This window comes from Watersipora subatra, chromosome 3 (assembly GCF_963576615.1).
Source record: "Watersipora subatra chromosome 3, tzWatSuba1.1, whole genome shotgun sequence".
Lineage (NCBI taxonomy): Eukaryota > Metazoa > Bryozoa > Gymnolaemata > Cheilostomatida > Watersiporidae > Watersipora > Watersipora subatra.
This window is the reverse complement of record NC_088710.1, coordinates 38,437,721-38,454,123: the sequence shown is the minus strand read 5'-3', so window position 1 is coordinate 38,454,123 and position 16,403 is coordinate 38,437,721. Positions and strand designations below refer to the sequence as shown.

The 16,403-nt window shown below is 35.1% G+C and overlaps 1 protein-coding gene across 3 annotated transcripts; it reads left to right on the top strand.

The window, feature by feature from the left end:
• The first annotated feature begins 5,501 nt into the window (after positions 1 to 5,501).
• Positions 5,502 to 9,482, top strand: LOC137391464 (uncharacterized). 3 transcript variants are annotated; one of them, XM_068077949.1, is made up of 6 exons: positions 5,502 to 5,519; positions 5,850 to 5,904; positions 6,031 to 6,394; positions 7,934 to 8,060; positions 8,299 to 8,464; positions 8,824 to 9,482. In XM_068077949.1, exons 3-6 carry the CDS (start codon positions 6,321 to 6,323, stop codon positions 8,871 to 8,873), a joined length of 417 nt encoding a protein of 138 aa, XP_067934050.1. In that variant the 5' UTR covers positions 5,502 to 5,519; positions 5,850 to 5,904; positions 6,031 to 6,320; the 3' UTR covers positions 8,874 to 9,482. The 3 variants fall into 3 exon arrangements, with proteins under 3 accessions (XP_067934050.1, XP_067934047.1, XP_067934049.1); XM_068077948.1 differs by lacking the exon at positions 5,502 to 5,519 and having other exon boundaries at positions 5,834 to 5,904; XM_068077946.1 differs by lacking the exon at positions 5,502 to 5,519 and having other exon boundaries at positions 5,626 to 6,394.
• Positions 9,483 to 16,403: the final 6,921 nt, after the last annotated feature.

The following is a 16,403-nucleotide window of genomic DNA, read 5'->3' as shown; positions in this document are numbered from 1 at the left end:
CAAGATATTGATGTTGTTGTATGGAAGTATTAGCAAAAGCAGATAGCATAATGGAGAAATGCCCAAACCACAGGAGATATATCCGCAATATTACAACGAACAAAAACACTTGGTAGGCCTACATCAGATAACCATCAGGAAAAACAGTCACCATATACCCATCCACAAGTGGATTAACAACTCTCAGTGGAGGTAACCCATGAAACAAGAGATTAATTGTTGGCCTGCCAGAAAACCACTAAAAGAAATTTGACATCTATCAGACATGACCAAAACAATTGCGGTTCGTCATCATTTTCTAATCAGTAAACACCCATGCCGTGCTCATGACAATTCACTCATATACTATCCCTCTGCAACATATAGAACAGAACCTGAGTGCTGGAACACCTTCTCACAGGCTAACAAAAACATCTAAAACATCCATAAAGAGAACAGCTCCAATGACTCGGCCTCTTTCCCCTCTGCCCACTGAATCTCTCTTTCCCTTGCTTGGGGAGGTTCTCTTTCTCCACCGCCGGCTGAGGCTCTATCCATGCCTGTGAAGCCACATTTAAGATTATCTACTGAGCCTCTTCTCCTTCACTATCTCAACTGCAGAGCCTCTGTATCGATGGACTGCCATGACTCTCATTTGACTGTCAAGACTCATAGCCGTATGGGACTAAGCAAAGAACACATACAACCATTCGAATAAGGGTGTAACCTTTTATTGGATATAAATTTTATTCTTTGTTCATTAATATTATTGTTTTAAAATTGTATTTATATAAGCTGTGTATTTCAATTGTTGGATTTATAGAATAAAGTATTTTTACTGATAAATATCAGTATTGTTTATAATAGCTTAACACCTCACTAGCGCCTGAACCAGTAACAATCGAATTAATTCACAAAATTTAAGCAGAAGTGCACAAACTAAACATACTCAAAATAGAATAAGATGACAAAGCATATTCAACACTGATGTATGTGTGGAATAGGGCAAGTTATGTAAAACAAATTATTTTTTAACACACAGACACACACACACATAAAAACGTATCTACCAGTACCAAGTTTTCTAACTAAAAATGTTTGTTGTTTGAGTTTTTATCAAATTATGAAAGGACGCACTTTTTGCGAAAAAACTGAAAAACCTCTCAAACCATCGTAAGGCGTATTTCTCAACGCAAATCCAGTTTCTAGTATTGCACTACAATCAAATATGAAATGCAATTACAAAATAAGCTTAGAAACGGCATCTATTTGATAGTAGCAGTTATCAGATTACACAAAAACAGACCCTAATCCTTGCTAAGGTACTTTTAGTTATTTACCCTTAATAAAATCTTCAAAACAAAAGGTTTTCAGCATTTATAGTATTTGACATGGTGAACTATTTAATGTATTTTATCATTTAAGTATAAGAAAAATATTTATTATTGAAAAATGCGTATAAAGGTAGGACTTTTTGTAGAAATAAGCGTAAGTACGAAACCTTGGTTCTACAAATATTTTCCGATGTAGTGGAGGACGGCCCAGTATTTATTGTGTACCAATCACGGCTACATTTTAATGATTTATGTGTTCTCATTTTCATTTTTTTCAAAGCTAAATCATCGGTCAAAGCAAACAGATTTATTATTTGTTTATTATAATGCCGCTCCAACCAGTATCATTTTTTGTCCCGACCTGCCAACTCTCACTCATTCTCACTCATTTCTCTCACACATATCAAGCTCTCACTCGGGTTTCTCTCATTTGCCCTCATTTACTACGTACTACTACTACTAGCAAACATTTAAAAAAGTGCCCAATTTTGAAGTTATTATATACAGAATCCACCTATTAGCAATGGTTTTTTTATTGAGAAATAGTTACTTAGTTTTTTTTAATCCACACATTGCCCCAAAATCTTATACAAAAAATAAAATTTTGTCTCATCTCACACATTTCTCCCATGCTTGGTTGGCAGGTCTGCTGTGATAAGTTTTAAAATGGTCCCTAGACCTGGCTTCCAGTGGGAACCACCAACACTAAAACAATCTTTATAGTCTTACTCCACCGCCACGGACGGCATGTTACATATGTTGGGAATTGTTGTACTTGTTGAAGTAGGCCTACTTGTTACTGCGGTGTTGGGTCAGGAGTTGTAGTAAGTAGCAGTAGTAGTAGACACAGTCATCCTTGGTTAGACTGGTTTGTGGCTTTAGTTTGTCGATGCCTTTATTATCATTCATATAGGGCCTAATATAGTAAATTGGTCCAACCTAAGCGACAATCCATTCCAATCCAAAGTCATGTAATGGTTTTTGTTTATGCGGGTATGCTGTTGTTGTGATGTTGCTCGATAAATACTATTAATACACAGTGTACATAGTGGATAGTGGAACATTTCAACTGATTATATGTAATCTAAAGTGAACGGTATGTAGTGGAGTACGCGGGCACATTATAGAGGATTAGGCCTAAACTTGAAGTTTACAATCAACCCTGTTCTGCTATAGTGTAGAGTACAGAGTATAGCCGCATAGCCATATGCAAGTATTCAAGGCCGTGTGTACTATATGACCCTATCCTGAACAGTATAACCATATGCAGCAAGTTTTAGAGGCTTGTACCATGTAACTATAAAACCCTAACCTTGTGCAAGGAAGGACTAGGGTCTTCTTGGGCCCCATATCACATGCGCCACTGTAGTAACAGTATACTAATAGAGTTTACTTGGAGCTGCGTGTTATGTTTTAACCCTCCAGAATGTCTGGAAACCAGGTCCATTTTGGATTGTATATCTGATCCATAGAGTTATCTCCTCCTAGAGTGATAACTACCCTAGCGTTTCCGGTGCCATCAAGGAGCGTTTAGGCCACGCCCATTTTTTTGTGCTAGTCACTCGTAGTGATTGACAGAACAATAACATCAGCCATGAGAATGATCATTAATTTGCACAGTTAAGATAGTAATTATTGCTCATATTAAAGAGATGATGATTATAGCTTATTACTCTAATATGTGCTTATTTAAAGCAATTCAATACTTACATGACTTGCAAAGACACTGAATAGACAGTGTTAAGTAAGTGAGTTAATGCAATCAGTTACTCATAGATAAGATAGATGGTCATACTGGCGTTGTATTACATTAGCCTGATGGAAAGCTAATTGACTGCTATCAACCATGGGCTGTACTACCCGGCGTTGCCTGAGTAATAAAGAAGTCTTTGGACAGAAAATTTATTTTTACATATTATAACATACTGTATACAACATTTACCATTCTAACTATTAAACTGTATTCCCTGGATGCAAAGTGGAACTGTAAATGTTAGGCAACTCGTTATGAACACCTGGGGGGTGGCAGCCCCAACGGAGTTCGGGGCAGCACCCCGAAGCTCTAGACCTTTTAAGCATCAACAACCCTCAAAGTATGCATAAAGGCAATCAATTGCAAGCATCAAAATCTATATAAATATATTGTTTATGGTTCATAGTAGGCAAAACGTTTTCTTTATTCAACGACCAATATAAAACTCATGACACTACAGATTTCTGTAAGGGACATTGACAGAACAAGAGCTATTACTTATTTATTGCAATAGCTCTAGTTCTGTCAATGTGTCGATGACACAAATATTTCATAAGTGATTCTGTATCTCTTTCAACATCTTTATATATGTGAAATATTAGAAGATTATTTAGCCGAGCCTGCTCCATGGTGCTCCTCGAGCCTGCTCCATGGTGCTCCTCGTCGATGTTTTGATTCGCTTCAATGCAGAAAAGGATCTCTCACTCACTACATTACTGGCAGTCAAAACCAATACTAGATTAGTGAGCCTGGAAATTAGTGAAAATGCAAGTTTGGGGTCTTCACACCCCTTCTCCCCAATTAAAAGCAATAAAGTTCAGTTTATAAGTCTTAACAAAGTCTTACAAGATCACTCATTTGGCGAAATCACCACAGAGACATTAGTAGTAGAATGCTAGTAGCTAATAGATTAGTTATTGGAATTTCCAACCGGTCTTGGAATTTCCAACTTGGAATTTCCTTCACAGCCAGTAACAACCATTCTGCAGTGGTGTGAGCAGGTCATTCTCACATTCCTGGACCCTATGTTTTTGACTCAAAAGTGTGTAGTCGCTAAGCTAGAAGCATTGGTGTTCAAAAGCCTGATGGAGTATCAACCAGCCAGGCTTTTTACACTCCAATGTGAGCTGGTTGAGATGGAGTTGGAACATAGGCTCCAGCTTGTGAGAATGGTAGCCAGCAAATATCTTGACATCAGGATAAAGCACTACATCACAAAGCACAACAGGCTGATTGTAGAGGGAGGGAAGGGGAAGGAAAGATCAGTTCTCTCACGACTGATAATTTATAAACACCAGTAATATATATAAATATATATATATATATGTATTGGGATGCAGTATCTGAGTATCTAGCTACTGATTGCATTAACTCACTTACTTAACACTGTCTATTCAGTGTCTTTGCAAGTCATGTAAGTATTGAATTGCTTTAAATAATAAGCACATATTAGAGTAATAAACTATAATCATCATCTCTTTAGTATGAGCAATAATTACTATCTTAACTGTGCAAATTCATGATCATTCTCATGGCTGATGTTATTGTTCTGTCAATCACTACGAGTGACTAGCACAAAAAAGGGGCGTGGCCTAAACGCTCCTTGTTGGCACCGGAAACGCTCGTGTTGTTGAATGCACAGTTATCACTCTAGGGGGAGATAACTCTATGATCTAATCTAGCTCATGTGATATGGGGCCCAAGGAGACCCTAGTCCTTCCTTCCTGAAACTCCTGGGTATGGCTATATTTTGCAGAATTAGGGTCATATATGATAGCAGTACTAACCTCTAATCCTTGCATACGGTATGGCTATACTGTGCAGTATTAGGGTTATATATGGTACCTGTAAAAAACCTCTACTTCTTGCATACGGTATAGCTATACTGTGCAGGATTAGGATCATATATCTTACCTGTACAAGCTTTTAATCCTTGCATAGGGGATGGCTATGCTATACTGTGCAGGATTGGGTCATATCTGGTACCTGTACAAACCTCTAAGCCTTGCATATTATATGGCTATATTGTGCAGGATTAGGGTCATATATGGTACCTGTACAATCCACTAATACTTGCATAGGTTATACTTTGTACTGTGCAGGATTTGGGTCTTATATAATGGTACCTGTACAAGTCTCTAATATTTGCATATGGTATGACTATATTGTGCAGGATTTATTAATGCCTTGCCATTGCAAAATGATGGCTCACCCATGGCTGTGGGCTTGTCCTTTTGTCATTGGCTCTTCACCATAATTGGTCTAGCCAACAATTGCTTTTTAAATTCAGTTGGTTACAGACAAGAAAAGTCGACCCTGAAAAATAGACCTATGGCTAGATTAGAATAGACCGAGGCTAGATTAGATATATCCATGGTTTGAAGATCTCCAAAGTATATGGAAATAATCGTACTAAAATGTCTAAACTAAGGCCGTAACAATTTACGCTTGAGGTGAGTGTGGGATTTTATATATAGTTTCGGCATTGAAAATCTTTGAGTAAGGGAGGCTAATATGTTTGTTTATTTCGCCATTACTTAGGTAATGGAGGCATGTGGATTTTGTTTATTATATTTTGTTATGTTAGAATTTATCTTTCAGGCTTGTGAAGTCAATTTAAGTATTCCTTATATACTTTGGCCATACAATGTTTATGGTACACAATCTTGATTTTGGCTTGTCTGTCACAAATCTCCTTCAATATAAGATGGCGCAAAAAATATCAAACAGCATAGTCAGTCTTATTAATATGTGAAACTTGCCCGTAATATGTATATTTTTAGATTTGTGAAAGTTGACGGAAAAGAAATGGAAGATAATCGTGACTATATCAAAAAGGTGAGTATGTCTACAGGTACACTGCTCATTGAGTGTGAACAAATACTTTCTTGGTTTAGGTTAGAACGTCTCTACTGTTTAGTCGAGAAGCTGTAATTAATGTTTTATATCTTTATCTATTTGTAGATAAGAAGGCTGTGCAGGACAGCTAGAAGTAATGTGTTAACATCAACTAGTGCAGATGGAGAAAAAATATTCCATATTGAGAAGAGACATTCCCCTTATGAATTCTCATGCGCTAGTATTTATTTTAGCTGCAATGTGCATTACCTGCTTTGTAAACAGAGGTGTATGACACGGAAAGTAACTGCTGTTTGTGTTTGATTAATATTTAAGTATTTATGATGCCTAGTCAAAGGAAACCTTTATGTAATAAAACTAAGAATGTAAACTAAAGGCCTTAAACTTGAATTTTTATGATTTTAGACAATGAGAAACGAAATCTTGGTAGCCCTACATCACAAGCAGTCGGTAGTCAGGAACTCAATGTGTAAGTTACTATTTTCATCGTGAATGTTTGTGCCTAGCTAATTGTCAATTTTCTCTGGCCTCAGAGCTGCATAGATGACTCCGATTATCCATAGTTTGAGTAACCTTTAGCTTGTTTTGGCTGAGTACTCTCCATGTAGTGTTGTACCATCCTGTAGCATATACTAAGCACACAGTTTGCTGTTTGAACACTCTTGACAGAGTCCACGGATAATACTGTGGAGCAAATTTATTTGACACTCATGGATAGGGTTTGTCCTAGTGCGGGGCAAGATTTTCATGATCACAAGGATAACGGTTTGTCTTTTCAAGCTCGTGTTTTGGGTTCTCCGGGTACGGTAGTGAAAGTTACTATACCCGAGTAAGTTGGGTAGTCAGATTCTTGCTCAGCGCATCACTAGTTTGTCGTTGTTCCCATGGTCTCTGAGCTGCGCTGATGAGAAGTCAAACTCCGAAACAGTGCTGTCCGCAGATTAAGTATTGCACTCCCTTTGATTGTGTTGGTTGAGCACTGTCCCATGTGGTGGTGTACTATGCTAAGGTATATACCATATTTGCTGTTTGAGCACTCTGGGATGAAGTCCCTGAGCTGCGCTGATGAGGAGTCAAACTCTGAAAAATTTACTGCCCACTAATTGAGTGATTGGGATCATTATATAGTTTTAGTAATATTTTCTACGAGGAGTGCCCCATCTTTTTTCCTCTAACCTAGTTGCTATTACTTACGCAATGTGCTGTAAAGGGTTGGTGAAATGACCAGTAATATATAAATCACTTTTTGGTTTTAGTAGTTAAGTTGTGAGAAATGAGGTTGCAGGTAATAGTGAATTGCTGAAAAATGGTGATTATGTGGAACAAACAAGATGTATTGCAGCTAAGGATTTTATTGAAACCCGTGTATGGTAGGTATTATGGCAGTTGATAACTGTTTTCAGAATTGTCCTACCTATAAACCTATTTTACATACTTTTAGTTTACAGTAGGAAACCGGGTTACCTGCATATGACAAAAAGGTGTATATAGTTTAATACTTCTCCATTCAAATTACAATTTGTGTGGCATGTATAAAATGTTCTTTCTATGATTTTTTAAAAATTAATACTCGAGAAAAATTAACTGCACAAAAGTGTGTTTCGGATTCACCCAAAGTTAGCCTGCATTTTAGTGTAAAACTGTTAGAGTACCCAAAAGTTGTATTACATCTTTCTCTTTAATAGTATTGTTTGCATTTGCTATTACCAAAATGGTACCCTCCTTGCAACTTATCAAGACAAAACACACAAATTATATTTATGTATTGGTATGCGATATATATAATAGTAGGGAAATATTTGTTTCATTATCTTTCATTTTTGAAGCTTTTTATTAAAGTGGGATTGCAAGGTATGCATATGGAATAGGTCGTGCACCATCTACGGAGAAATAATAAAATGTCCTTGTAAAACGTTTGTTTGCAAAATAGTTATTTTCTTCCGTCCCTTTGGCCTAACATTGTGAAGACAAGTAAAAGCATTTTTTGTTGTTTTATTTGATAATATAGGGAGACTAGTGAGATGGCTGATGAGACTATATCATATAGATCAGCCTTATCTGTGCATGACTGCATCACAGTTTTTGAGAGGATGTTAGTCTTACCTGAATTTGATGGTGACAATTACAAATTAAAGGTATGTTTGCATGTAAACGCATTTAACTCTTTTGTTGGATTAGAGCTTTTACCTGTATGTTTACAGGGATTAGGTCATTTTCAGTTCATAAGAGGGTGTAAATACTAAATGTTGGTGTACTTTTCCAACACTACTACCCGTAAAACAACCTGTATTAAGTTGTAATAAGAGCATTCAACCCTGTAGAAATGCATGTCTTTCCTTTATTCTGTATGAATGGAAGGTGTAATGTGTTTAGGAACATGAGTTCAGAGTCATCATAAATATCCGTGGTTCATACTATTCCTCTTACAATGAACAAGTGCAGCAGGTGATGTTGTCCAGAGATGTTGTCAGCACATGGAGCATTGTTCTTGAGTGCAAACATATAGATGTGCTCAATACTAACTTATTAGAAGGATTAGGTAAGTATCTTTGTTATTTAACATAACATGTACTCAACTAACATATTCGACTAATTTGGATCGCTTTATGGGAACTGTGATGTTGGCATTAATATAAATGAGATACAATAATTATGCTAAATGAGGTTTTCAAAAAGTATTAGAACTCCTTTTTATAAATGCCATGTTCGTAGAGAATTAATTTAGCAGAAACTATAATGACTAGAGAGCATTTGCTATTATGAAATTTGCGAAAATCTTCTTTCACATTTTTTACCATTTGCATTCACTTGTGCTTATTTATTTGAGGCTATTGAGGTAGAATTCACATTCACACTTCATTCTGTATTCTATGATATTTGTATGCAATGTACTTGTAGATGATTGGAATGGAGAAATATATTCAGATGTTGCGGTGGATATAATATAAATGCATACGAACATCTAAAAACTATCGACACTCAAGTTGCAGAGCAATGGAACGCAACACTTGTGAAGCTAAAATCTTCTATAAGCTATCAGCATCAAGACAATTTCTTTCTTAGCTTACAAACATTCTTATCCTTCCGCAACATAATCCATTCACTTCAACTACGAGAGGCACTTCCTAACTCTGAGCTTATTATTAAGCAGCTGGTATCTTTCCTAAAATAAACTTTGAATAAGGTGATTTGCAATTAGAATTTATTAGTATTTTAAATGGCAATCTAAAAAGCTATTATTCTACTAGATTTTATGTTTCATTTTGCACTTTATCCCGGGGCATGGTGTTAACCAACTGTATGAACAATTTTACTTAAACCATTAGTTAATGTTTTTATTTATATTTCTTCATTTCGCTAGAACTACAAAGCTTAATTACTTTATATCAGAATTTTCAGTTGAAAAATTCATTTTTCTGTTTCTCCTTAGATTTTTTATATCGATTTTCAGTTATATACATGAACCAGTGTGTACATATATGATTAACCAATTCTACTAATGAGTAAGTATAATATTGTTGTAATTTGTAAATAAATAATAGTTCATGATATCAGCATGTGTGAAGCGTATGAATTATATGTCTAAGAAGTATATATGTATAGAGGAAACAATTGTTTTGGAAATAGCTAGGGTACTGGTTTTCATGAGTTCATGCGCCCATCTGTGAAAGCCAGTACCCGCTTGGCATTTCATTCCTTGCTTAAAATCCATTTGTTAATGGAGCTGTCCACATACCAATGTAGGACAACTCCATAAAACCGATTGGCAACCGAAGGTATAATACATGTTAGACTACATAGTTCAAATCATGCAAGAAATCATGTGAACCTTATTGTTGGAGTTGCTTGTCCGCAGGCAAGCAACTTCAACAACAAGAATGATTTGAACTAATGTTAGACATCCATGCAGTAATTTTCTAGTGCGGAAATACAGTCTTCTGACCTATCAATTGATGATATATTTGCACATATGGAACAAGTTGTAGATTAGATGCCTGTGACAAGGCAGTGAATGATGACATACAAATATGTCTGACTGCATGTTTGTATTTGGAGTTGTCTTTTCAATAAAATTGTAATTTCTAATATTGCATAGATATATGCTAAACTAACCATTACAAAACTCAGCCAGATTATTAATAAGATTACAATATCAAAATATTTTTATTAGGTTAAAGCAAAAAATTGTATGTATAGGTTGTTGATTAAAATAAAGGGAGGACAACTTCTGAAAAGAAACTATCCAATTGCTGAGACAGCCCAATTGCAAAGTTTGTCATCAATTTTTTTGTCTGACAATAGCAATACTGCTTGTTAATAAATAATATCCTTTGCGTGATAGATTATTATAATATATTTTTTAAAACATTGAATTTGTGATAAAATAGTGTAAAAGTAGCAAAATGTATGTATAATGCATATACATGTATGTTCGGAAGTTAAAATTGTTCTAGTTATGTAATTATTATAGCAGTGAAATGATATTGGTTAATTAGCGGTTAATTAAAATGCAGGATTAAAATCTATAAAAATATAGAACATTTACAGCTATAACAAGCTCTGTGTTCTCTCAAGAGTTGAATTAAATAATGTGTTGAGGATATCACCAGACAAAAATTGTACAGTGAGTATAACAAATATTAATGTACATAATAATTAAATTCTTTGATTTTCTGCAAAGTGCATCTAGTTGTTAAGTAATCTTTATACAATAATGGCCAATAATGTATAAAAATACAAGCATACATTTACCTCAACTTGTTATGTTTATTTATTAAATTCTCTCAGAGTATTACATATATAGATATAGTGCTGCAAATAATCTACTGCTACAATGAACAAAGACTCTTGTAAGGTGGTGGTACAACTCCTTGGGTGGTCTGTGTAATTTATTCAGCTAGCTCATCACTCTAGGAGTGTGAAGACGAGAATTATTTCTGGCCTGTGGACTCCTGCTTTTATAGCGTGAGTCCAACAGTTGTTAAAGAAAATGTCACAAAAGTATAATTATGTCACTTTGAGTGCTAAGGAAATTTGGGAAAGATGGGGATATGTACTATAAATATAGTAGTAAAAATTATGTATATCAACTATAATTCATAACATGTTTTAGTGGTAGATGTTTTAAATGATCTCTAGGGACTCCAGCACAAAAACTCTTGGCACAAGTCCATATAGTAGCATTTAAAAAGATGTTTAGTTAGTGCTCACGCTTCAAAAGACAAACACATAAGCAGATAAACCCAGGCAAAATTGCAGCAGAATAAAAAACATCTATTTAGTGAGCACAAAATATTTAATAAATATGGTAGAAATAAAACTTTTCTTTCAGCGTAATACAACACAAGTAATTAACACTTTATCTGCAATTAAATTAGCTTTTCTGCAAAATAGCTGCCATTCCTCATTAGCTTTGAAGAGAAGCAAGAAAGCAAGAGACAAGGTTCCAGTGTAACTTTTTAACACATATTTAATAACTCCTATGACTTTTCTGTTTATATGTAAGTATACAATTGTTTATTAAATTTATTGAATGTAATGTATTCTTGTCTATTGTATAATTGCACATACAGTACCTGATTGATATTATTTGTTGTTTGCTATAATTGTATGATTGTGTTCAATAACCATTGTTTATTTTAGATGTTATAATTTACTCTTATTATCAACTTATTTGGTTGGTCAACAAGCCTATTATGGGAATAATTGGAAGTTTTTATTAACCGTTATAAATGTATATGTAGTTTTAAACTCCGCAATATGTTTACTATTATGTATACCATTGTGAATGCTTAATGTTAATTTTATTGTATGCTTTCTAATGCTTTATTGTTAATATGTATGCCTTGTTTATCTTGGTTTTGTTTTTACAGAGAACTTTATCTTAATACAATTCGGTCAGTACTAATACCAATATCAATAAGCCTGACCAATAAGATGTGCAGGAAGCCTGACCAATACAAATATCCCCTGCTTTGCTGCTATTTGTTTAGTGCTAAGTGTTCTGAATACTATTCCAGGACTCTAGCTCTTAAATTATTTGCAACAGTCCATATAATAGTTATATATAATCAGAGATTACTGGTTTTAAAGTGGTCAGGCAAAATTAGTTGGTCGAGAGCACACCTTTTCCTCCCTTTAAAAATTTTGGATTTCGTACAGATTTTATAGCATATATAAAATTCAATTATTCCTTTATTGATATGAGTTTTGGATAAAATTATCAAAGGCCTTGCCGAATAACTCATTTGCAAGAACTAAAACAAGTTATAGTTCAGAAAAGTGGTCCGTCATTGGAAGGTTCTGCTGTATCACTATCTCCTCTTCCTCTAAACAGTCCTACAATGCAAATTGTTTTTAAAATAACATAATTTTGTCATAATATCTGCACTGAATCTAACCAAAGCAAATATTTTAGAAGTTGATTCATTTACAATGTAAAAATATAGAGAAGGGAAGGAATATGTGTTAGCATCACACACACCAGAGGAGAAATAAAGGCTATGTATGTCTAATTACCATAGTTACAGTAAAATAGAAAAGCAAAACAACACCATGGCAGAGTTTTTTTTTATTGTAAGTGCTTGTTTCAGTTAGCAAGCAGAAGAAATAGGTTAGAGACGTAGAAACTATATATTATGATAATACTTACAGTATTCCTTTGTTAACCTAATACCAAATCATACTTATATGCATGTAGTTGATTAAACATGTGCATAAACAATGTTCAAAATCCAACAGTTTGGTGCAATGTTTGTGATAGTATAGTACGTAAACTTACTATATGTCTGTAATAGGCTTTTATCACTCTTGCCAGAGTCCCACTGTTGTGGACAGCCACAGTCTTCCCATTTACAACTGAAATGAATAAAGATCTCACAATTATAGGTAAGGTAAGTAAATAATAGAGACCAGCAAAAACAATTCTGTATGCAAAGGAAAATGTATATGATCAAATTTTGGTGTACACTACGACATAGCTCTTTGTTTTTACACGCAATTTATAAACTTAACACCAACAAATCAATTTATAAACCTAACATCCACAAATTTGTACTTACCGTACCTCTTGTTGGGTGCAACAAAAGGTACTTCTTTAAGCCACCACGGTGGCCGACTGTCTAAAAAGCCCCATGTGCTTCTTGAGCCTGTAGATCCTACGAACAAAGGTAAGTGGCAGTAATATGCGAGCTCAAAAACAAATGTTAATTTTGGCGTATAGATTACACAGGACTTCTGCCCTGACCAGAAAGCAATGAGGTGAAATTTGTTCAAGATATAGACAGCCTTGAGTTGTCTCTGAAAGTGCATAATCGCCATAACCATGGTACCAGTTCTCACACTGGACCTGCAGAAAGCCTGTAGCTCAACCAAGACTCAGGAACCAAGCTTCAGACAATATTACAAAATCCTTGAATCGTTATTCCATGATATACAAAAATGATTAGTAATCTCAATAAAAAATAAAACGCTTCAAAGTTTATGTCCTTTATATTATTTATTGTTGAAAATATAACCTAGCTGGGTATAAGAATGAATCAAAATGTTTTGTGTGCTGCCTTATATGCAGACTCTAATGCTTCGCCTCCTAAGGTTATGACCTTTACACAGAAAAATAGGAAGACAACATATAATAAATGGGAAAACTCTATATAATAGGAGAGCTCAATAATATCCAATAAAATTTCACCCCTTATAAAATGCTTTCCATCTGGCAATTTTCAAAATGAGTATTATATAATTCTTGAAATTTGTTCATTAAAAAACCTAGCAGTATTCTAGGAGACAGACATAACTCCATGATTTACTATTTTTATTCACAAACGAGCTCGTGAAAGCTCGTTTATCGTCTAGTGTCATGACATCAATGTCACAGGTGCTCAACTTCTCAATATTTTCAGACTAAATGCTGCTCAGCTGGTCGCTGCCACTAGTTTGGGACTCTGCCAAACTAATAAAGGTGAATGAAGGACATGACATCTAGTTTATCTTTTGTTATTGATTATAGGGCGACCGACAAAATTGTTTTTTTTTGAGTTCACCGGAGAATGCATGCCCAAAAGGTGTTAACTAATATGTGCCATCTTATCAAGTATATCAAACAGTGTAGAGTTTGACTACTTTGTTGTTTTATTTTCTAGAAATAAGGACATGCTAAATATTTAAAAATAAACATACCGACTTTCACCAACTTGTTTCCGAGATGGACCACCACAAGACACTCTAGTCCTTTTTTTGCCAACTTCTCACCCTATATAAGAGGAAATCACGTAATCAATTGAAGGTAGAACACGCTATTAAATTATTTATCTTATCTTGTTATTTATATGCAACCTATTATTTTTATAAAATCATGCATACAAACTCTTCTGTTCTCTTTTTTAGAATATTTGTTAACATAATCTTAGTGGCATATTGTGCATTGAGTAAGACCCTGTACCTAAACAATGTCACTTATACGGCAAATTACCCAGCTAAGAATTTGCTGCATGCTATGTTGGTGAGACCAGTCACCAGTTAAGAATGACAGCAGCAAATCATATACAATTAACTAGAAAACCAAACAATGGCAAATATTAAATTAAATAGTTAAAAACCACCATACATACCTGCTTCAAAAGACTGTTCAAACTTCTTTTATGGGACCTTGTGACTGCTTTAGCCTTTTGTTGGGATTGTTTCTGTAACAAATATGAAGTACACATGTATATGAGCTATGTTTTTGTGCAATAAACACAAATACGTGTATATAAAAATAATGCGATCAACTCATGGAATTATGTACAGGTACATGAAGATCACACTGTTAACCAAAACAAGTAAAGGAAAATTATATGTGTTCATTCGCGCTGTTACCTAACGTAAATGAAGTAGTGACCCGTATTACATAGACATTTCATGAAGCGCTCTTCATATTGAATGTTTCAACTAAAACATACAGATATCGTATTATTAGGTTTTGAAGCCTGTACTAGTACCCTAATCCTGCTCAGTACCGGTACCAGATATAACCCTAATCCTGCCCAGTATAGCCATACCATATGCAAGGATTAGAGGTCTGTATAGGTACCAGATATGACGCTAATCCTACACAGTATAGCCATACCATAAGCAAGGATGAGAGGTTTCTACAGGCACTAGATATGAGCCTAATCCTACATGGTATAGCCATACCATAAGCAAGGATTAAACTAGAGGTTTGTCCAGGTACCAGATATGACCCTAATCCTGCCCAGTATAGCCATACCATATGCAAGGATTAGAGGTCTGTATAGGTACCAGATATGACCCTAATTCTACACAGTATAGCCATACCATAGGCAAGGATTAAAGGTTTTTACACATACCAGATATGACCCTATTACTGCACAGTATAGCCATACCATAGGCAAGGATTATAGGTTTGTCCAGGTAACGCATATGACCCTAATCCTGCACAGGATAGCCATACCATAGGCAAGGATGAGAGATTTGCACAGGTACCAGATATGAGCCTAACCCTGCACAGTATAGCCATACTATATGCAAGAATTAGAAGTTTCTACAGGTACTAAATATGACCCTATTCTTGCACAGTATAGCCATATCATAGGCAAGGATTAGACTAGAGGTTTGTCCAGGTACCAGATATGACCCTAATCTTGCACAGTATAGCCATACCATAGGCCAAACCATACCATACCAATACACCATCGAACTCAAAACCCCTGGAAAGGCAAAGGTCATTCGCGAGTACGGAAATCCGGCCGACGCCATTTTCAGGTAGCGTTTGAGTTAATTTCATTGTGTTCAATGTGAGAAAGAAATGTAATTTCAGATTTAACAGCTATGGAAGATCACGAATACACCGCTAAATCAAAGGAACAGACTACTGAGATTACTACTAATAATTTATGTAAGAGGGAGAAGGGTGCAGGTGCACAGTGCTATTGCTATTCCATGAACTGCAAAAACCGCAAGAATGGACATGGAAAGGACATGAAAGGGCATGACATTTCACAAGTGAGTCACTTCTACTACTAGTTCTATTACTATTGCTAAAGTCTACGACTACTACTAGTTGTGCTACTACTAGTTAGTACTGCCACTATTTAGTTCTACTACACTAGTCACTGGGTGAGTGAGAGTTGATCAGTGTCACTACTGAGTGTACGAGTTTGACTGTATTTTGTCGGTGATTAGATAAATTTATAAGCTAGTGAGTGAAATGTTCTTCCTTCAGAACAAAGGTTTTTTATTATTTAAATTTGGAATTTTATTTATATTGATATTTTGGAACTACAAACCATTAGGTTATTTCTAAATATTTATATTTGAAAGAAATGTTTGTCGTGCCTATAATATTATTTATTGTTGTACCTGGATATAGCTAGCAGTAAGGAGATAAGAGTAATAATACTATTGTTATTACTACTGTTGCTAACTAACTACTACAGTTTCATTTTAATTTTTAGATTTCCAAGCAAAGCGACCGAGAA

Coding starts and splice junctions, on each gene's coding strand:
- LOC137391464 (XM_068077949.1), top strand. CDS start 6,321: ATGATTTTAGACAATGAGAAACGAAATCTTGGTAGCCCTACATCACAA. Junction 6,395..7,933: donor GGTAGTCAGGAACTCAATGT/GTAAGTTACTAT, acceptor TTGATAATATAG/GGAGACTAGTGAGATGGCTG. Junction 8,465..8,823: donor TAACTTATTAGAAGGATTAG/GTAAGTATCTTT, acceptor ATGTACTTGTAG/ATGATTGGAATGGAGAAATA.